This window comes from Dermacentor variabilis, unplaced genomic scaffold (genome assembly GCF_050947875.1).
Source record: "Dermacentor variabilis isolate Ectoservices unplaced genomic scaffold, ASM5094787v1 scaffold_13, whole genome shotgun sequence".
Classification (NCBI taxonomy): domain Eukaryota; kingdom Metazoa; phylum Arthropoda; class Arachnida; order Ixodida; family Ixodidae; genus Dermacentor; species Dermacentor variabilis.
The window spans coordinates 41,527,416-41,549,117 of record NW_027460291.1 but is presented as its reverse complement, the minus strand read 5'-3'; the positions used below and the strand labels follow the sequence as shown (position 1 = coordinate 41,549,117).

Sequence of the window (21,702 nt, the reverse complement as noted above, 5' to 3'; positions counted from 1 at the left end):
CGCTGCTTCGTGGGGCAACAAGGAGGCTACGTTCAAAACAAAAATGGCGTTCAGCAAGTCGTACCATGCGCCGGTCTGAGTCGGTGCATGGTGCTTTCGATCGAGTTGGCTCAAGGAGTGTCCGAAAAATCAGACGAGAGGTTGCAAGGTGTCGGAATTTTCTGCAGTTGTTATACATTATGGTCTATGGGGAGAATTGCAGTGCAGCGAGCAGACCTAATAATCGAGCATGTCCGAATTTCTGAAGTCCAAGAAATCAGTCGGCGACTGTATATTTATTTATTTTATTTATTTATTTATTCCTCAAATGCCCCTGGAGAGGGGTTTTAGAGGGGGGGTGGGCTGCTTCAAAGGAATATGCGTTCGATGGCAGTCCTGAATGCAGTCACACTGGAGTGGTCCGCTGCTTCTTCAGGCAGATCATTCCAGTACGTGTACGTGGAAAAAACGAATGAAGATGGCATGATGTGCGCGCATGCGGGGGGTACGCTGACTGAATGATTAGTCCGGGATGAATTGCGGTGAGCTGGCGATATGACGCTGTTACCAATCGGGGCATGATAAAACTTGTGATATAGAATGAGCCTGGACACTTGACGTCTCGCTTGTAGTCTAGGAAGATTCGCATTAGATTTTAGTGCTGTGACACTTGTATATGAAGAATAGTCATGGAAGATAAATCGGGCTGCGCGGTTTTGGACAGATTCAAGCATGTTAGAAAGATTAGTATGATGAGGGTCCCAAATTGAGCAAGCGTATTCAAGTTTGGGCCTTACCACAGATTTGTAGGCAAGAGTTTTTACTGGAGGAGGGGCAAATTTCAGATGTCGCCGGAGGAAGCCTACGGTGCGGTTAGCCTCGTTAGTTATTTTAGCGATGTGAGAGGACCATGAAAGATCTTGAGTTAAGATAAGCCCCAAGTATTTATAACAGGTCACAGATGATATTATTGAATTACCTAAGAGATATGAGGGTGCTACATAAGAGTGCTGACGATTGAAAGAGATTAATGAGGTTTTATTTACATTTAATGACATTAACCATGTCTTACACCCTTTTTCAACCGTTTGTAAGTCACGCTGCAGGGCAGGGATATCTGAGCTATTGTTAATGGGTCGGTAAATAACACAGTCGTCCGCAAATAGGCGTATGTTAGAAGATATGTCATTAGGGAGGTCATTAATGTAGATTAAAAAGAGGAGGGGGCCTGGCTGGGTGCCTGGCCATAGGAGCATCGAAGGTAACGTTCTGGTGGACGAGATGGCCACGTCAATCGCATCGCAAGCTGTTAACACTACCGCTGAGGTGCCTGTCACAAATCTGAGGCCTTTCTTTCAAAGGAGGCTGCGAGACCACTGGCAACACATGTGGGACGCGGAAACAGATAATAAGGTCCACCTGATAAAGCCACAGTTAGGATTTTGGCCCTCTACTGCAAAATCGCGACGAACAGATGTCCTATTCTGTCGTCTCAGAATAGGACACACATTTGGCACCCATAATTTTCTACTCACCGGAAGTGAGCCTCCAACCTGTGGTAGATGCGGGGAGAGGCTGACCGTACTCCACGTCCTCCTGGAGTGTCGGGAAGCCGAATCTGAGAGAAAGAAACATTTTCCCTTAGCATACCGGCAGCACATTCCTCTTCATACTGCAATGTTTCTCGGTCCAGAACCGCTTTTTAATACAGACACAGTCCTAGGTTTCCTCAGAGATGTGGTCTTACAAGTTATTAGTCCCATACATTTGTAGCGCTTCCTCTCTTTAGAGGATGCCGCTGGGATAGTCGTACCTTAGAGCACATGCCTCCAGGCCCTTGTGTTACTAGGCTCTGGTGAGGCAGTTGTGCTGTAGATAACTTTTGCATCTTACATGTTCTGTACATCATATCATTCTTCCGCAATGCATTGTAAGGCTCATAGTACTCATCATTAGTCATCGCCATAATCTTATTGCACGTAGATTTTACGCACTTTACAGCGACTATTTTTAGGCCCCTTTACAGCCCCGTCACATCAACTTCACAGAACTCATCATTCCACTGCGAAACCAATAACACTGTCTTGGCTCTCTTTGGCCATACCTGGCCCTTGCGCCACTAAACAATACACATTCATTCATTCATTCATTCATTCATTCATTCATTCATTGTAAGAAACGATCTGCAATCATTTGAGAGGACAATGATCCGTTTCGATGACGAACCTTGAGCCCACAAGATAGTAAGACAATTTTTGAACAGCCCGCACGAGACATGCGCACTCTTTCTCAGTGGCGCTGCACGCCTGTTGTCGACTAGCGAGTCTCGGACGGGGTGTTCCTCCTCACTCTCTCCTTTTTGGCATAGTACGACGCCCATGCCTTGCTCGCTCGCATAGCATTGAACCACAAATTTCCTCTTGTAGTCCGGCGATCTTATCATGGGCAGACTCGTCAGCGTGCTCTTCAGGGCATTGAAAGAGGATTCCTTTTTTTTAGTCCCAGAGGACAGTCTGTGACTCCGTTTTTCGAAGAGCATGAGTTAGAGCGCTAGCTAGTTCAGACTACCTAGGGATGTACCACTGACCCATAGTCTTCGAAGAAAGATCGGAGATCAGTCTTTGTGCGAAGCTGCGGAAAATCTCGTATCACAGCCACATTTAGCTCAAAGGGACGGTGACGGGCCTGTCCAATTACGTGACCGAGGTAAATCACTTCCGCTTGCGCCATTTGGCATTTTGGTGCCTCGACGGTTAAGCCTGCTTTGTGCAAGCGGGCCAACACTGCCATCAGACGTTGCATATGCTCCGACCAGGATGCAGAATATATCGCGACAACATCTAAGGCAAGGCGAACTCTTCCTGTCCTCGCAATAGTTTGTCCATAAGGCTTGAAAAACAGTGCGCTGCATTTTTCAAACCGAAGCTTAGGACCTTCGGGCGGAACGTCCTCAACGGAGATATGAAGGCGGAATATCTGCTAACCCGCTCTTTGAGCGGAGCCTGCCAGTAGCCTCTAACTAGATCCAGGGGGGAAATGAAGCGGGCGCTACTAACTTTCTCGATGCGCTCTTCGATGTTCGGTATATGTTGTATTTCCTCCCCCGTCACTCAACGTTCCCATTGGAACCTGTGGTGTATTTATAAATAAATAAATGAAGAAATAAAGAAATGAACATATTTTTATAAATCTGATCTTAAGTGATCATCCTTAGCCTGCGGTAATGTACGCAAGGACGCGCATCCTTGCCTAGCACCTCAACAAAGATTAAAGGCGAGGTGTAATCGCTATCGCAATGCACGATCACACTACAGAGTCAACATTTTTTCCACCTCCTTATTCATAATCTAACGTTGGCGCAGGGACATTCGATAAGCCTTTGAGCGTACCGGTTCCGAAGTCAGCTCGATGTGTAGAACCGATGTCCTTCCTGATATCTACAAGTAAGTCCTGAAACTCCTGCAGGATTTCCTCCGACTGCGTCATTGGTTCAGGCTCCAGCTGTGCTTTAGAGACTAGTTCCCTTATTAGTTCTTCCCTACAGCCTCTCCATTAGTGAGTGACACGAGCCCCGGAAGCTCTACCGGAATCTCATGGGGAATATTTACCCGCGCGACACCTTTCTCTATGTTGCTTCAGATGTTCCGCAGGCTGGGGTCCTTGTTTTGCTAGGACTTCAAGGCTGAACTGTCTATCTCTAAGAGCCGCTGTAGGCCTTTCGTCGTCGGCACTACAAACAAATATGACGACTACTCTTCCAAAAACTCGGCTGTTGCCACTACAGGGACCTCTGCCTGGGCGGATCCAAACACCTGTGGTTCAAACGCGGCAGCATTCTCGATCTCCACTGTCTGAGTTTCCAAACAGCCATCTAGCTCAGTGCAGTTTCCGCGACTACTTTGCAGATAACTCACGAGCTTTCCATCTCGCTGGTGCCATCACGCTAGTCTACCCGAACAGTGGCCCTTTTGCGCGCAGAGTCTGATACGACCTATTTGAGAACAGGTGAGGGTACTGTGGGAGAAGCGTAGGCGATACGAAAGTTTCCTCTGCAAGTGTGCCGAAAGGACCTTTAATAGATAACTTTGCGACTGGAAGACATGGACTGTGAGCTTCTACAGCGTGCCTAATCCAAGAGCACTCACGTGTGAACATCTCAGGTTCCATATAAGAGCTGTGAACCGCGTTCATAGCAGCCGCGCAGTCGTGGAGTACGCGACATGGTTTCCCGTTTACTCAACGTCGCCCATGAACGTTCCGAGCAGCTTCGTGTTTTCGTCATGGCAACCGGTCGATAAAAACACTACCTTTGCCTTGTTACATTGCGCAGCAATGTAAGAAGGCAAAGGTAATATCTTAACTTCAGGGGTCCCTTTCCACCTTGAAGTATTACATTTTGAGGTACCCCCCAATCCTAGTCTTGTGATTTCTATTTTTCAGCCTGGGCTTCGGCCTGCCGAGCCTGAAACTGGGATAGCCTTTTCGACCATCGCTGACTTCCTGAGCCCGACACCGTCACAAATTTTTCGGCTAGTTAAACGGCTCTGGCTACAGTGCCAACTTATGGCCTATATAGAACCGAGTACCTCACGTTATCAGGTAACCCGTTATAAGATTGTTCAAGCGCAAAGCACTTAACGACCTTCGCATGATCTCCATAGTTCCTTGAGCCATTCCTCCATGTTTGACATAGGCTTATACGCAAATCTTGTATAGGACTCATTCCTAGCCTTTTCCATTTGGCGGAACTTCCTTTGGAACACTTCTGCTGACAGCCTGTACTTCCTCAGCAAACTGGACTTTACCTTATCATAATCTTCTGCTTGCTCTCTTATTAAGCGAGCGATGATGACCGTTGTCACGGCCGGTGTTGTGCCTGACAATTCCTCGGAACAAAGGATGCTTCAACGGCAGACATGCAGCTGTCACGGGTGCTTATCACGCCTCATCGTTCACTCAAGAGAACTCCCCCAACGTCAACTGAGTCTTACGGACAGGCAGTCAGGTTGCAGATCTTCGGCTTCACGCTTTATCGCTAACTTCAAGACAACAACGTCGCCGCCTCCAGACTATCACGAAGAGGCCGCTGATTGATGACAGGGTAATTGTCGAGAACTGCCGGGGAAAGCATCGACGGCAGGCTCACAGTTTGCCACGTGGTCGCCTCGTATTGTGCAACGTTGGAGACACATGGGACGTTGAGCAACGGGAGGTGGTGAACGATTCGGCGTTTGTGATTGGCCAGTGAATGTTAGCCACGTGGTTGCCTCGTATTGTGCAACGTTGGAGAAACATGGGACATTGCGGAACAGGAGGTGGTGAACGATTCGGCGTTTGCGATTGGATAGTGAGTTCCCTCGACGAGGAAAAGAGGGAAATGAAAGAGAAGCATGAAAAGCATATCCGGACGGCTGTGAGGAGAGGCTCGGAGATGCAAAGTGTGCTCCGAGAGTTGGAGCGGTGTTTGTAAAACTGAATCTTGTGCCTTTGAATCTTGTGCCTTAGCAAGAACCGATACGCACAGGATCCAAATCCTCAAAATGTCGCAAAGGAACTCTCAGCACCGTTTCAAAAGCAATCAGTGCCGCGGAGACCGAAGGTATGACACGCTCTCGCATGCACTCAACCACGCGGCCACGCTCTCACTTTCCTACCAAAAAGAAGCACAGTAAAACCACCTAATAACTATTAATCTTTCCGCCTCCAAGCTACGATTTAAAGACTACAAACACTCAACCTCCCAACTGGCTGCACGTGTTGAAGCACGTGGCGCGACAGGACGCTCTAACAATCCTGCAAAACCAAATGTGCACGAAACACACCCGCGCGCCCCAAATACGAGAGACAAAAAAAAAGAAAGGAAAAGGAAAACCGCTCATTACTATTTAAAGGCAAAAGATAAACAGAAGCAAGCTCGAAGCATGCACAAAAACTTATGATTTCGTCGCCGCCACGGAGCCCCGGAAAGCAGGTCCATTCGCCACGAAATCCACGTCCATTCGCCACAACTGCTCTGCGAAATCCTCCGATGAAATCGGATGAAAAGTTTAAGGTCAGTACGCCACGTGGTGGCACTCACGCGAACTAAACTCTCGTCTCCAGAAAAGTGGTAGGTGAAGCTTGGCGGAACCAAAGTTTGTGATGGCATGGTGCCGAACAGTACGCGCGTAGACCCGTTCTACGTGCGACCATGAAACAGCCGTTCGATGTGTTCGCAGGCGTACGTTCTGTGGAGCCTTGCTCACTCTTGCAGCGCATCCGCTAACGTTCCCTTCCCTGCGTTTCTCGGGTGCACAGATGAGATGCACCTGCGGCCGCTTCTTTCACATCTTTTCAGTTTTCCTTCCTCCATGGTTGGCAAAGAAAGATTCGCTTTGAAAATGTTCAAAAGAAACTACGCCGAAGCAGCTGCCGCGGTCAGATATTTCACCCCGAATGCCGACGAGCTCTCCGGCCAGATGTCTAGTCAAAAGCATTGACAATCGAACAATTAACTCATCGAGATAACACTGATGCATAAGCGCTCTCGATTTCAAGTACCGAGGTGACGCGACAGTATCAAGGTGTGTTTTGTTCGATTCTGTTTTCTTTAGCTGTCATCATTGCATACGCCACTGCGAGAATTTTGAATTTTTGAGTTTGATACGCCACGTTATGGCGGAAAAACAAAATTGAACGTAGTTTCCTTAATTCCTTGGTATGGTTGCGTTCTGACGAAATTATATATTTATTTTTGTGGTGTATATATGCTCTCCTTCGTTTGCTTTGATTTTCTTTTTTTGTAGTTGTGCTCATTTTTCTTGACAGGAGGTCCCGCCAAAGGTAATTAAACCTTAAGTCTGTATAGGCGCAACTATGTACTATTCCTAATATGTGCAATAAATGTAAGTCTGATGTTTGAACGTCATGTTTGAAACTGCCGTTCACGATGCCTATAGAGCCACAAGAATATTCGCAGGCACACCAAAAAACATTTTCCTCGTAACATCCACAGTGCTACAATTAAATCTGGTGTTGTAGACAAGCTGAAGCGCACTTGGGAAGACCACGCGTTTACTTAGGGCGTGTTAAATAAATAAGTTGTAATCATTTCTGCCGTTTCACCTTACAGGCGGTTCTGAACAATCCCGCCACGCAGTCCAAAGCCTCTACCTATTGGCTACTTCACTCGTGGCTGGGAACCGGACTCCTAACAAGGTATTCGTACTCTCCATTCGCAAGTGGCTAATATGACGATGGTGAAGTGTCTCAAAACCTAATGTGTGGTTCCCCACATGCAGGGTATTTCAGAACATGCACTCTAAATACCTCGAAAATATATAAGACATCATAATAAAAGATTTCATCAGGATTGCATTTATGACACAGGTACATATTGCAATACATCTCGAGGTAGTAATTATTAGGGGAAAATAGCGCGAAAAAAGCGAGACAAGAAAGAATGACAGGGCAAGTGCTGTCTGGTATTTCTCCACTGTTTTCCTGTAAGGAAGTTATACCAGCAAGCCTACGTCAGTCATGGGCCTATGCTAAGGTCGTGTCAGAGACAATAGGGAGTTTTGGCTTGTCCGGTGCTCCGACTGACGCAGGTGGACGGGTCCTTTTACCGGAGGGGCGTAGGCGTGAACGCGAGCCGCCGGATCGGCGCTCAGCCCACTTGATAGCGCAGAGCAGAACCAGACAAACACAGAGCTAATATTGCAGTAACCAAGCGTATTTTTTTTCTCGTTACTGGTCTAAATTTTTTGCAGAGGCGTAATTGTGTCATGATTCGCCTCTGCCGAAAATTTACATCAGCAGTCAAGTAGAATATACTTGGTTGATGCAATGTTAGCTCTGTGCGTGTGTCGTTCAGCTATGCCCCACCAGGTGCCAGCACCTGTTAAGCGGCTCAAGCTTACGCCTCCTGCCCATCCGCTAAGACGTCCAGACTTCTGCGTATGCCGGAATGGCGGACAAGCTAAAGCACTCTATTCACACGAAGGAAAAATGCCTCACTTCGCAACGGGAACTGCACCTAACATGACCACAATATCACGCACTTTCGGTGCGAAGGTGCTGATGTCGAAATATTCTGGGGATGGGAGACGTTTTGCTACACCGGTACGAAACATCCCTAGGCTCTAGGTGAAGGAGACAGCGGGGATCACCGGGGGGGTATCTTGCCGACTGGTCTACCATGACACCAGCCTCAGAGGTAGTATAAAGGTGGCATCGACATCGCCACTGCCTTTGCGGTCTTGTTCACTTCGCATCCATGATATTTAGTGCACGAAAATGTCAAGCTCAGCGATGAAGCAACTGCTTTTCATATCACCCACGACACTGGAAAAGCACGCCCATGCTCCCGCTTGTGCTCGTTCTGGGGAGCGTAAGTCGTTAAAACTGTCTGCCAACATTGAGATCCCGCACAGTCCGCGTGAGCGGGGAGGTAGCGCAAAGCAGCGTGATGGCCCATGATGTCATAACGGCTCCCTCATGTGAAGAGCGTTGATACACTCTCAAACAGTTCAGTTTATGTTTTCTTGGTGAAATTCACTGTAGTTAGTTATCCGTTAGAACCACCAAGTTTTTTGTGTTTGAAAACGGCTATGACCTACTTGAAAGACTGTTGCGAAGTTTTGCATTTGTATCAATCGTGTGGCTGTTTTGGTTAAAAACGTAAGTACTCGAAGTTGCGTATTTACTTGTTTAAATACTATGTCGGATTGTTTTGGAATGTACGTATTTGTGATAAAAGCAAGTGCGATAAAATTCTTTATTCGTCACTTCATCGCTATCTTAATAAATTTCAAATGAATTTTTGAAGCATCCTGTATACCAACCAATGACGCGTATTTACGTTTTGGTCACACCAACGTCGAATAAACGTTGATGCGACCGATTCGTAACATGAAGTCGATCTTTTGCGGACGTAACACATTCATATCGCTATCTTCTCACTGCATACATCTCAAATAGCACACATTCCCCAACACTTGCAAATTGCCTTCAATGCATTATAGCAATTCAACCTAATTACTATTGCAAGAAACGCTTACTTCGGCGTGGATACCAAGTCGCCAAGTTATTGGTACATTGAAAACAGAAGCAGGCTGGTAGCTCAGAAGGGAGCGATGTGGTGAAAGAGCCTAGATTTCCCATCTTCCGGATACACTCGGATAAGCAACCATGCTCAACATAAACCCGACAAGAAAGGAAAAAAATTAGCATCCACCCAAAGTGTAGCACGAAGCTACAAAGGAAACCCATATGGGTTTCTCAGAAAGAAAGCCTTGCAGTTGAAAAATTCGTCCTGGTCCAGGACAAACTTTTCTTCAACTGCGAGGATTTCTTTCTGAGAAACCCGTATGGATTTCCTTTGTAGCTTCGTGCTACAATTCCGGTGGACGCTAGTTTTCCCTTTCAGGTACTTTCCTCCACCTTGCGGGCGTCCGCAGAACTGATTTGCCATATACCCAACATCCTTCTAAACCGGAGTACTCGCTTAGCTGTGGTTCGAGAAAGTTATCATGTATCCTGCGCCACCACCACAAAATTATGCGGAGGTTAAGGTCAAGGGGCAGCCAGACGGTGGGTTTTATTGCGATAGCAATCATATAGACACTCCAGGCGCATATCTGCCGTCGGCGTCGCTGTCGTCGCGAGCGACGCCGTGAGGTTCCGTATAAGTTCAAGGGTAATAAAATCTGCAAGCAAGCACAGCCATCAAAAGTTCCAAATTCTCACTATACTGTGGTGGGCACCACACCGCCAAACAGTAATTACTACGTCTAAAGCAATGAACACCTTTGAGGTAACTAACCTGTATTAACAGCCAGCTTGAGTTTGGCATCTTAGGTGCGATGTCGTGCCCAAAGTGGGAGCCAGCCAGCTGTCCTTAATATCCTGCGTCGGCCGACATGAACGGACTTGATGTTATCCCAGGTTGCTAGGTGGACTAGTTGGGTTAAATTGCAACTGGCGGGTGATGAGCTGGAGTGCGCAATCGTCGATGTGGTTCGGCAGGCAACAGCAGCAGGTCCGCAGGCGGTTGTCGATCCGGGTGAATACGCACGGACGATAGCATCAGCGTTAACGTAGTTGTAACAACAGCCAGCGTGAGTTCGCTATCTTAGTTGCGTTGTCGTGCCCGAAGTGGGAGCTAGCCAGCTGTTCTTTATATCCTGCGTCGGCCGACATTATAGTGTACTAGATTAGGGGTAGTGGGCCGTGGGAAGGCTCCGCGGTGAAGCAGTTTTCCCAGAAACGTACAGGTGGCGCTGCTGCACCTTTCACCTGGGCCCTTCATGCACGCATACGCGTCGGATGTCTCCTCGCCCGGCTGGAAAAACGCGTTTCAATTCGCTCCACCGCGTTCTTTAATATACAGAAGAGAGATAAAGAGGTGTAAGAAACCGAGTTGCTTCGTTTTCCTTTCTCGTTTTTTTTTCTTGCCAGGACAAAAGCTTAAAAACTTTGGTAGTTGCGAGTCCAAGCACGCGCCGGTGGCGCGACTGGCTTATCGGAACCTGAACTGAAAAGAAAACATTGAGCGTACACACAGGCCTAGTTCCACAGAGAGCACTTTATTTACACATAAAAAAATGGGGTCCAATCCATGCTGTAAAAGTGGTTGGATAGCGAAGCTGTAAACGACAACTATAACGATTACCCTTTGCTACGTAGTTTGAAATTATTCACGTGGCGACATTCACACACACTTAATTATTACGTTTCGACGGCCTGCGACTTTGCTTGCGTCGCTACTTCCTGCACCTGCATAGAGTGAGCCAGAGCTAAGAGAAATTCGCCGCGCCTCGTACGCATGCTGCTCTTCAGGAGTCCTCATCATACGTGCGTGTCGCAACACAAATCATTTACTAGGCGGATTCCCCTTGCACGTACGAAAGTGTAGTTACGTCACTCCCTGCTTCGTTTGCAACAGACAAGCTGTCGTCGCCGCGGCAGCTAGCCCGACGGTAATCTTTACCGGGAAACGTATGCGGGGAGCGCTACGTGCTTCGCATTGCATGTAGGCGTAGTAGTGTTTTATCACCAATTATGCACGTGGTTCGGATGCTTGTCTTAAGCTTGTTCATTAAAACGTACGCTGGTCCCTAGGTTGTATGCGTGATTTTAGAGAATGTATGCACGGTCCGGTTCACTTTGTTGAGTGCTTGTAGCCTCTGCCTGGAGGTATGAGCCATAGTTGATGATAGTTTTCTGTCGACTTTAAGCCACAAAGAAATCCCGAGATGTTAGCCATAGACAGCTTCGCTGAAAAACAGGACAAAAAGAGTCATGCAGAACCTGTTGCGCTTCTTCCATGATGTGCGAGAGTGGTTCCTACATTAACGTACGGCAAACACACGTCCGGCAGACAACGTCGCCTTGTGTACTTCCGGAATCCATGAAGACAGTCTTTTCGATCATGACAGCGTGAGACGGGCTGTTATAAGAGGCGTGAACATAAGCAGCACCATCATAGTTGATGAAATTTGTGATCAGCCCACTGCTCTGTCGATTGATACACATTCCATAAGTCAAACGGCATTTACTGCACGTACATTGGCAGCTCATCCGTTTCAAGCTCATCAACTTGCAAGCAAGGTTTCTTAGACGAGCCACACACTGTAGGTTCTGCGCACACCTTCTTACCTGGAGGTCTTTCGCGTACTGGCACCTTCGGCAGGTACTTGGCAATATTCGGCAGAATGGTCGGTACTGCGTCCGATGAAAGCGAGGGCAGTCCACGTGGTATGCGCACTGCCTTTCCTATAATTACGTGAACATAGCCTCGAAATACGTACTTTTATGCGAACTGTAGCTCACACACAGCTCCAGGGGCTTATCAGCACGGTGAATGTTCCGGTTGCAAACACAGCGCCTTTCGTCGTCCTCGGGGTACCAAACAACTTCGGCGCGTTCTTCACGCCGCAGTACCCACATCTGCAACCGGGAGCGAAACAGTAGTTCTTCCGACGAGGCTTCGTCATGTCACCTCAATGGTCGGAGAAAAAACTGCACACGAAATAACAAATGCGCGCACAAAACACAGAACAGCACAAGTGGCACGGTGGGTCCCAGGTGAAATGTCCCAAAGCGCCGTCGCGGCTGCAAAGATTTTCCGGGTTTTCTGCTTCACACGCGCGCATTGCCCGCGCCTCCCCCTCGGCCCATTACCCATACTCTAGTAAACTATAGCGCCATGAACGAACTTGATGTAATCCCAGGTTGCCAAGTCGACCCGTTCGGTCCATCTGGAACTGGCAGGGGGGGGGGGGGGGGCGTTATGGCCTGGAGTGTGGAATCGTCGATGCGGGATGGCAGGCGGCAACAGCAGCTCGGCATAGAGTTTCTCACTATAACACCTAGAAGGAAATCTGGCGCCACCGTCTATGGGAGTCCTAAGGCCGTCATGGGAATGACGGTATATGTGTCTGCGAGGCTTGTGTTGGCTGATGTTGTAAGAGGCTTTGTCTAAAATATGGATATGGCTACGTAAAGAACGCGTTCTTAGAGTAAAATCTTCATGAAATGTTGCCATTCACGCATATTACATCTTTCAGTGAAGTTTACTTACCTACAATGCATAACGGAACAAAGAAAAGCAAGAACAGACAAACTGTTCCAAAGCGAGCACGAATCTTGTCGTCGGTCCTCCAACTTTAGCTGCCCGCTGATACTTTTTACGTTTCATATAATTGTACATGCAATAACAAGTTCTCATAGTTAAACAAAACACGTTTTTGTGTAATAATGAAGCTAGAACAGCTTTTTACGTGCTATCTTAGTAGAAAATTAATCATTGTGACAGACGGAACGGTGCTTGCCTGGCGTTCCGAGAACGATGCCAATCCGAAGTCACAATATAGCGGCATTCCCATGCACACCACAGCGCAGTAGCGCCAGATTTCAATCTAGATAATATAGTGAGAAACTCTATGCAGCTCGGCATGCACAACGTTACTAGACTAGGTTAAGTTGAACTCTCCGCAGGCGGCGTATATCGCGGACGCCTCCGTGCCTTGGCTTGCCGCCAGATGGCGGCAGCGCCTACGCGGGTGTACGCGGGTGACGCTCTGCGTGAACAGAGGCGTTCGAGCCCTCCGACTTCGCAACTTAAGTATGTAACATGTGTTTTCGTCGGTGCTTTTTCATTGTTTGTATAGCCTTGCCTTTACCAGATTGACCGAAAAACTTTACTGAGCTGTAAAAATGTAGCTGCGCCCCCCGGAGTGCGCTGTTGGAGTGCTAGTCCAGGGGCCCAGGAGCTGTGGCCGTCCGCTGCGCTCTACTACGCAGCGACCATCCAAAAACACCGAGGGTGGCGATCCTGTTGGCTCAGCTGGATAGATCAGCTGCTAGGAAGTGCGAATGAGTAAAATGAAGCCCTTAGCCCGATGTGCTCGGAGATGTCGCCCGTGCCGGTCTTAAAAGATGGGCACGGGGCGCTTTTTGCAAGATTATATGTGTTGCGCCGAAAGGCTGCGTGGTGACGTTTGCGGCAGTGGCTTGATAAATATGGACAGCCAGGCAGCACAGGAGTGTCCGGTAGATGGGTCACAGCACGCAGCGACCGTCTAAAAGTACAGCGGGTGGCGATCCTGTTTACTCAGCTGGTTAAATCGGCTGCTAGGAAGTGCGAGTGAGTAAAACGAAGCCTTTAGACCGATCTGCTCCCAGCGGTCACCCCTGTTGATCTTAAAACATGGGCACAGGGGCGTTTCTTGCAAGATTATATGTGTTGCGCCGAGAGGCTGCCTGTTGCGTTTGATGCAGTGGCTTAGGAAATATGGAGCGCCAGGCAGCAAAGGAATGTCCCATACATGGGTCACCGCACGCAGCGACCGTCTAACTGTCCAGCGGGTGGCGATCCTGTTGGCTCAGCGAGATAGGCTAGCTGCTAGGAAGTGCGATTGAGCGAAAATAATCCCTTATCGCAATCTGCTCCGACCGGCCGCCGCTGATGATGGGACAACATAAAATCAGTTTAAACTTTTTAGTGAAGTTAGCACATCGCAAGTCAGTAGCTCCAGAGATGGCATTGGCCAACATTAGACCTTGTACCACAACACCCCATACATCATCATGGTCATGCTCACTGATTTTACTTTCTGCGCCTTCCTGTATGGTGAACCAGCGCTTCTGCCGTGTTTATCTTGTAGTCGCGATTGGCAGTCATGAATTCCTATTGTCTCACTGAGGCGTACACCATTGCGACAATCAGGAGGAAGCTTTGAGCACATCTTGAGAGCTATATAGGATCTTCGCAGTACTACATTATGTGTCTAGCAATATTTGTTGTCGGGAAGTTGGGGCTTTCACGCCATGTAGAACGTAAATGACTATTGACAGAGACGGAGAATGACAGCGGCAGAGAAACACACGCGTTGCAGACACAGATGCACACGAAGAGAGACATAAATTGACCAAACACACAAATTACCACTGTAGAACTCAAACGACACAGGGCAGTGCAAGATGACAAACAAGCGCTAACTCGCAACTATTTTACCTTTCCTGCTTTTTGTCAAGCTCACATCATGCATGCGTAATTTCGGTTGTTATAAAGGCACTGTGTTTTGAAATGAACGCTTCTTTGAAACTCTGTGCCTTGAAAGATTGCGAGACAGCGCTTCCCATTTGTCATCTTTCACTGTCCTTTTCCGTTAGCGCAGTTCATATAGTGTTAAACGCGGAGCAACGTGCCCAGCTAGAAAATTTAAAACACCTAAGAACAGAAACGCTGGTTGACTATGCCGAAACCAACCACCTCTTCCCAGAGACAATGATCGGCTTTCGATCCAAACTGTGCACCCAAGACATACTGTGGCAGGTACAAAATGATATCATTAACCCAGTGCCTATACGCGCAACTCGAACAGTGTTAGCATTAGACATACACAAAGCGTTTGACAATGTCTCACATCGAGCCATTCTAGAAAACGTATCCAAAATGAGCGTAGGTAAGAGAACATATACCTATAATACCACAGTCCTCAAGGGGCGTACTGCCACCGTAAACATAGAGGTATTGAAAGCAAAACCATAGAGCTCGGCGGTAGAAGTACACCACAGGGAGCAGTACTTTCTCCTTTCCTCTTTAATACCATCATGAGCGGCTTATCCCGACAGCTCAAAGAGGTTCCTCATATTACGCACGCCATATACGCCGATGACGCAACGATCTGAACGGGCACAGGGTCAGATGGAGAAATTTCAGAATCACTGCAGGCAGCCACTGACGCAGTGCTGAAACACGCTCGCAACAATGGCCTCAGCTGTTCGCCGAAAAAATCAGAACTGCTTATAGTCCGGACCAAAAATGCCGCGAATCCGGCTGCCAATATGCCCGCACACATTCAGGTGCAGGAAGCTGGTCAACCGGTCCCACCCGTTCCTAAAGTAAGAGTGTTAGGATTGTGGAACCAGCAAAACACGCACAACCAAGTAGCTGTAGCATGACTCCAAACTACGGCTGGGCAATTACAGAACCTTCTCAGGAGGGCCTCCAAACGACGGCATGGAGTTAAGGAGAAAGATGCCTGGAGACTAATTCAGGCCTTTTTTCTGACCCAGTGGCGTATGTCTGCCCTTAATTGCATCTCAGGAAGAGAGACTCGAAACAAATTAACAGGTGTAATCCAAACGTTATTCAAACAGTCCCTTGGGCTACCAAAATGGACTAATACGAACGCACTCTTGAGTCTACGGTTGCTTAACAGCGTAGAGGAAATCATAGAGGCCCACAAATGGGCTTAAACAGTTTGATTATCCGGCACACACGCGGGACAGCGGATCCTGGACACCTTGGGTATCGCCCAGCGTTAGACATCCCGCAACAACACCGGATACCTAACACTATCCGGACCAAGATCATTATCCCCCCGTTTCCGAAAAACATGAGAATTGAAAACAGAGGTAGACGCACAGCTAGGGCGGCGGCACTCTGGCAATGCTACAAAAACCAACCCGCCATTTACGTGGATACTGCTCGCACCAGTGATGGTCGACACACAATAGGCCTCACTACTGGCGACGGATACACCATCAGCTGTGCGACGGTAAACACATCTTCCATTGTGGAGGCGGAAGAGGCCGCCATCGCCATGGGCACCTCCATCCCGGGCACCAAGATTATTATATCCGACTCGAAAACAGCTATTCGTAACTACACCTCGGGTTTCATTTCCCCTCGAGCATTCAGAATCATCAACAAAGAACTCAATCAATTGAACTTGGTGTTGGTACCAGCGCATGCGGAGAACCCTGGTAATGAGGCCGCCCACCTAGCCACCCGAGCAGCAATTAACCGGGAGGTGGGCTTGCCCGAAGGGGTTGACCGACATGAAGGTATCCACACCTTTAACGATATGGCAGTTTATTACCGCGAATCGAGGCGAATATATCCATCCCCGCACGAGACACTGGCAAGAATACAGGCCACTAACCTCAGGAGAGTACAGACTAGGTCTGTACTTAGTCCAAAAAGACTAGCTGCAGTGACGGGTGGTGAATATCCACCAAACTGCAAACATTGTAACTGCCCCCTGGCGGACTAAGATCACATCTTGTGGGGAGGCCAAAAGAACCCTTCCCCGAGAGAACTCTTTAGGCGAGCTCTTTCACACGAAGAGTGGGAGATGAAAACGAAAACTTACAACCCGGAAGACCAGATACGGTTCGCGGAATGGGCTGATAGGGTCGCGGCGAAGCAGACGCCACGCTAGACCACACCGCTGGGAAAGAAAACTCCACTCAACCTCGACAATAAAAGCTTTCTCTCTCTCTCTCTCTCTCTCTCTCTCTCTGGGTGTCCGTAACTTCTATAGAATATTCTCACCCTTGCTACCATGATACCATAAAAACGTGCCTGCTGTGAGCATCCTCACCTCAACTTAACGTGCTGGCTCTCGACGTAGCGTTTTGCGCAACTGCCGCGAATTTTGCATTAACAAGTAGACCGCACTAACATTGAAGCTTTTAATCACTGTAATTCACAGAGCAATTCACGCAGGGCTCTCTGTGTAGGGCGCAAAACTTTCATTCTTCAGTTATCGTTGCTCAAGTTCTGTCAATTGCGAAAACGTCGCACCATTCATAGTTTATACGTATTTTCATCGAGTATCGCGATTTTATTATACCAAGTAGCCACTGAAAAACCTTTCTACTCTTTTACCGATGATGTATTCTTGCATTGCGCCAGAAACGGTAATAGTTATTTCTGATGCGGTGGGGATTTCTCACTGTGTGCTACAGCATTGTACTGTAAAAACTATGCAGCGAAAATTAAAAAAAAAATTACATCTCTCTCTGCAGTTCTGGAGCCAAGTGGAAGAGCCGGAGGCGCATGCTGACGCCAGCTTTCCACTTCAAGATTCTCGAGGATTTTGTGGGGCCCATGAACGCCATGGCGAGGCTGACAGCTGCTAAGATTGAAAAAGAGCTCAGCAAGCCTTGGATAGACGTGGTGCCCTTGGCAGCTTCGTGCACCTTGAACGTCTTGCTTGGTATGAACTCGACACTTCTGTAAATATCTCTTTCAGTTTTTGAATCAATCTTCCTGTAAGGCTGCGGTCGCTATTTTGGTAGCATCATTTTAAATTTCATTGCGATATCAATTATATGGATAATCCAGGCGCATTTCTGCCATCGTCGCCGCCGTCGGTGTCGAGGTGGCCCGATGGCTTGCGGCTTTGCGTGTGCTGTGTTCTCGCCGCTCAGTTTACGTTGAGGCTGGAGACAGCACGAAGGTCACTTCGCTCGCTGCTGCGGCCACCCTTCCTCACGCCAGCGAGGAATCACAGCGAGTTTCCGCGGTCATTGAGTATGAAGTGTTAATGTTATTCCTTTGCGCACTGACACCATGCTTGTTAATTTAGTTCGTAAGCGAATGTTTACAAGCGTATACGGCCATAAAACTACTCTCCTTACTTCGTATGGCTGTCTACTAAGTTGCTGTCGAAATCATTGCTTCGCCTTTCGGGCGAAACTGCGGCTTTTTTACACAGCAGTAAGAACCCTTTCTCAGATTCAGCAGTAAAAGTTGATGCCACTCCCTCTTGCGAACACGCAATACAAGATAATTAAGCTGAGGGGTATAACGTCCCGAAACTGCACACTGAGTAACGAGAAATGTCTTAGTGGAGGGCTGTGGTTTAACTTTGACAGGCTGGAATTATTTAACCCATAACACAATACACGAGTCTTGTTTGCGTCGCGCATCCATTGGAGTGCGGCCGTAGTCGCAATGTGTAAGCAGGTAGCATTACTTGACCGGCGTTTTTGTGCTTCACATCGATGGAAATGTGGTCGCCACGGCCGCGATTTGATACCGCGACCTCGTGCTTAGTAGCGCCACACCAGAGTGACTAAGCAACCACGGCGGGTGATTATGCAAAGAAATGCTTCGCATTCAAAAAGGCTTAAAAGCATGAAAACGAAAGAACGCTACACTACTACCCAACACCTTGTAGCGGCGCGACTATCGCCTCCAAGGCAGGCGAAGAAGGCTCACGTGCAGGTAGCACGCGAATAGAACACGCTTGTGCGCTCGACTTATGCGGCCGCGGTGTCGGGCGCTCCCGTGCTTCTGCTGCACCATGGCTAGCCGGCCTACATAAGCCATGGCTATAGTGGCTCTTCGCGCAGCCTTCCCACAAATTAGTGACACCGAACGACCGAGCCCAGCTATGCCAACGTCAGCGCACCGACTCTACCAAGGCGAGTGACGTGGTCTCACGCAGTCCGGCAGACGTCCCGCGGTTGTAGGGTGTCCGGGAATTCTATATCGACATGCCGGCATTTGGTTCATCCAGGTGGAGAGCCACTTCTTTCTCAACAAAGTTCCAGGCTCCAACTGGATTCCAGGCTCCGGTTGTCATCTCCAGGCCCCGACGTCTATGCGGACTTGCAAGCAGCCCTCCTTGCTCACTACGTCACCTGGAGCGCGCACACGCAACAGGTCTCGCAGTTTGAACCGTTGCGTCATTTGGCGTCTTATTGCTCCTCATCGTCTGCGCCCACCGTCGTCAACACGCGCGGCTATGGTCAGCACAACGGCACAACTACCGCCTGATTTGGAGGCGATAGTCGCGCTGCTACAGGGCCCCCCTCCCAGTGCGAAGCGCGATTGAAATATAGTCAAATTCTCAAGTCGCGGTAAAGGAGTCCAGCTAAAGTGTGTAGATGGTGTCGTCATTGGTAGTGCCGAGTTCACGCAATCTGGGAGAGATGTACAGGCAGCACCGGCAGCGTAGGTTGTTGACGAGGCACCTTGACAGTAATGCCATAGTGCGAAATCGCGACCTGCCGCGGCTTCTAGTAGATGTCGGGGCCTCTAGAAGTCGGAACTCCAAAAGAAAACCGTCCGGCAGCTCCGGACTTGAGTGGAGGTAGCGCAAGTGTTGGTCACTCACGATGTAGACGTGGAAGTAAAACTTTGGTAGGCTATGCATCTGCGAAAGGTGTGAGCACAGAACATTGGAAGGCTCGCCTATCGCTGCTTTGGAGGCGATAGTCACGCCGGTACAACCTTAGCAACAAAATGTACGAAAAAGCAAATCAAAATCTTATCGCTTTGGCGCGCTGCCACTGCTGCGATGAGAAGTTTGTCTCCTGAGAAGGCACACCTGCTTCGTTCAGCATCACTATAAGGCATACGTAGGGCGTATTGGAAGTGATATGCGGCCTATCGTACCGCCGGTCAGCTGTTGAAATGCGTGCTTCATCCAATGATGGCCGTCCACGTTTAACAATCTGAGATAGTCTGTAATGCATGTAATTCGCTCAGATTTCTTGTGAGCGGCATTAGAAGATGCGCAACACAACTCCCTTCGTTTTTACTACTGTCACACGCTGCACGATTGAAGGTTTTAGTGCGCAAAATACGAGGACGAGAAGTAGACATGATACACACGAGCGCGCACTTACAACAGTTTATTTTAATGTACTGGATCACACACACACACACACACACACACACACACATATATATATATATATATATATATATATATATATATATATATATATATATATATATATATATATATATACACGCAGCAACACCCTGTTTCACGTCACACATGCGCCGCATGCAGTTTTAATTCATCACGGAACTAAGATAGTTCGTTGTGAGATAGAGAAATATATTGTTACGGGTGGTATGGGTTTATTTACAAGATGATAGATGGTTAGCGTAGAGCAAGGGGGATGGTCATGCAAGGCCAACAGGCAGCGGCCAGCTCCTCGCGCACGCCTCTACTTTCTCTTCCTTCGGCTGTGTCGTGCAGCGTGACAGCTTCTCCAGGGGCAGAAGAAGCTCTCCGAGCGAGTTGTATGTAGCCCGATGGTGGTACAGCTTGAGTTGGGCAATGTGCACGACTTGCTTTTACGTGACCTCCGGTTGTGCGAAGTCACTCTTGCGATGAAGTATGTCACGTCACTCAAGCGTTTCAGTATGGCGTTAGGGCCGGTGTATCGTGACAGAAATTTTGTGTACATTCCCTTTTTCCGTACCGATGTCCAAAGCCAAACAAAGTCCCCAGGAGCAAATGTGACGAGCATATGTCGAGCGTCATAACGAGCCTTGTCATGATCTTGAGAGGAGAGAGTCCGAAGGCGGGCCAGTCGACGGGCTTCTTCCGCAAGACAAAGTCTGGCCTATGGAAGAGACATCATGTGGAGACCAGGGAAGGATGGTGTCGATAAAGCTTTTGGGGTTGCGCGCATACAGAAGAAAGAAATGCGCATAACCTGTGACTTCATGCTTTGCAGTATTGTAAGCGTACGTAACCAATGCTAAAACAGAATCCCAATTTTTGTTATTTGTGGAGACATACATGGCAGGCATGTTGGTCAGGGTACGATTCGTGCACTTAGTCAGGCCGTTTGTTTGCGGTGGTAAGGGGTCGAGTGCCGGTAATCGCATCTACAAAGACGTAGTAGTTTTTCACCAACGTCCGCAGTAAAGTGCCGTCCACGATCACTAATCACAACGCGTGGAGCACCGTGACGGGGAATCACGGAGTAGAGCAGGAAAGACGAAACGTCAGCTGGTGTAGCCGAAGCAAGTGCCGCCGTCTCAGTATACCGGGTCAAATGGTCCATACACACAATAATCTAGCGACGTTAGTAGACTTGGGGAAGAGACCCAGCAAGTCAACACCAACTTTTTAAATGGTAAGGTCGCGGCTTAACTGGCTGCAGAGCACCTGCAGAAGGCGTCGTTAACTGCTTATGTCGTTGGCAAATTACGTAGCTGGAAAAGTACTGCTTCGCCGTCTTCCAGAGCTTGAGCCAATAGAAATGTTGGCGCAGCCGGTGGAGCAGCCAAGCAAAGCCAAAGTGGCCTCACGTGATGTCATCGTGCACGACCTGAAGGATCATAGGTCTCAGTGTTTGGGGGAACCACGAGGAGAAGTGGAGCGTCGTCAGCAGAATAATTCGTCCTATACAATAAACCGTCCACACTAATGAAAGGTGAGCCCCGTGCTGGTGATCGAGTGGCGTCAAGAATAGGTCTAATGGAAGGGTCATGCTTTTGCTCACGCTTGAAGATGGTCGCATCAGGGAACTGTTCAGAGATGGTAAGGAGATATTCATCTAAGTCATCGTCTGTATCTCGCATGCTTGCTGACGGAAGGCGAGATAAACAGTCAGCATCGGTGTGACAGTGACTACTCTTGTATGTAATGGAAAAGTCGTATTCTAGAAGCCGTAATGTTCACCGAGCTA

At 48.4% G+C, this 21,702-nt stretch overlaps 1 protein-coding gene across 2 annotated transcripts in view; it reads left to right on the top strand.

The window, feature by feature from the left end:
* LOC142566749 (cytochrome P450 4V2-like) overlaps positions 1-21,702 on the top strand; it is a 152,862-nt gene that overhangs the window by 67,374 nt on the left and 63,786 nt on the right. For both annotated transcript variants that reach the window (XM_075677629.1, XM_075677630.1), the window contains exons 3-4: positions 7,091-7,176; positions 17,284-17,474. In XM_075677629.1, coding sequence (XP_075533744.1) covers positions 7,091-7,176; positions 17,284-17,474 — 277 coding nt within the window. The remainder of the gene's footprint in view (positions 1-7,090; positions 7,177-17,283; positions 17,475-21,702) is intronic.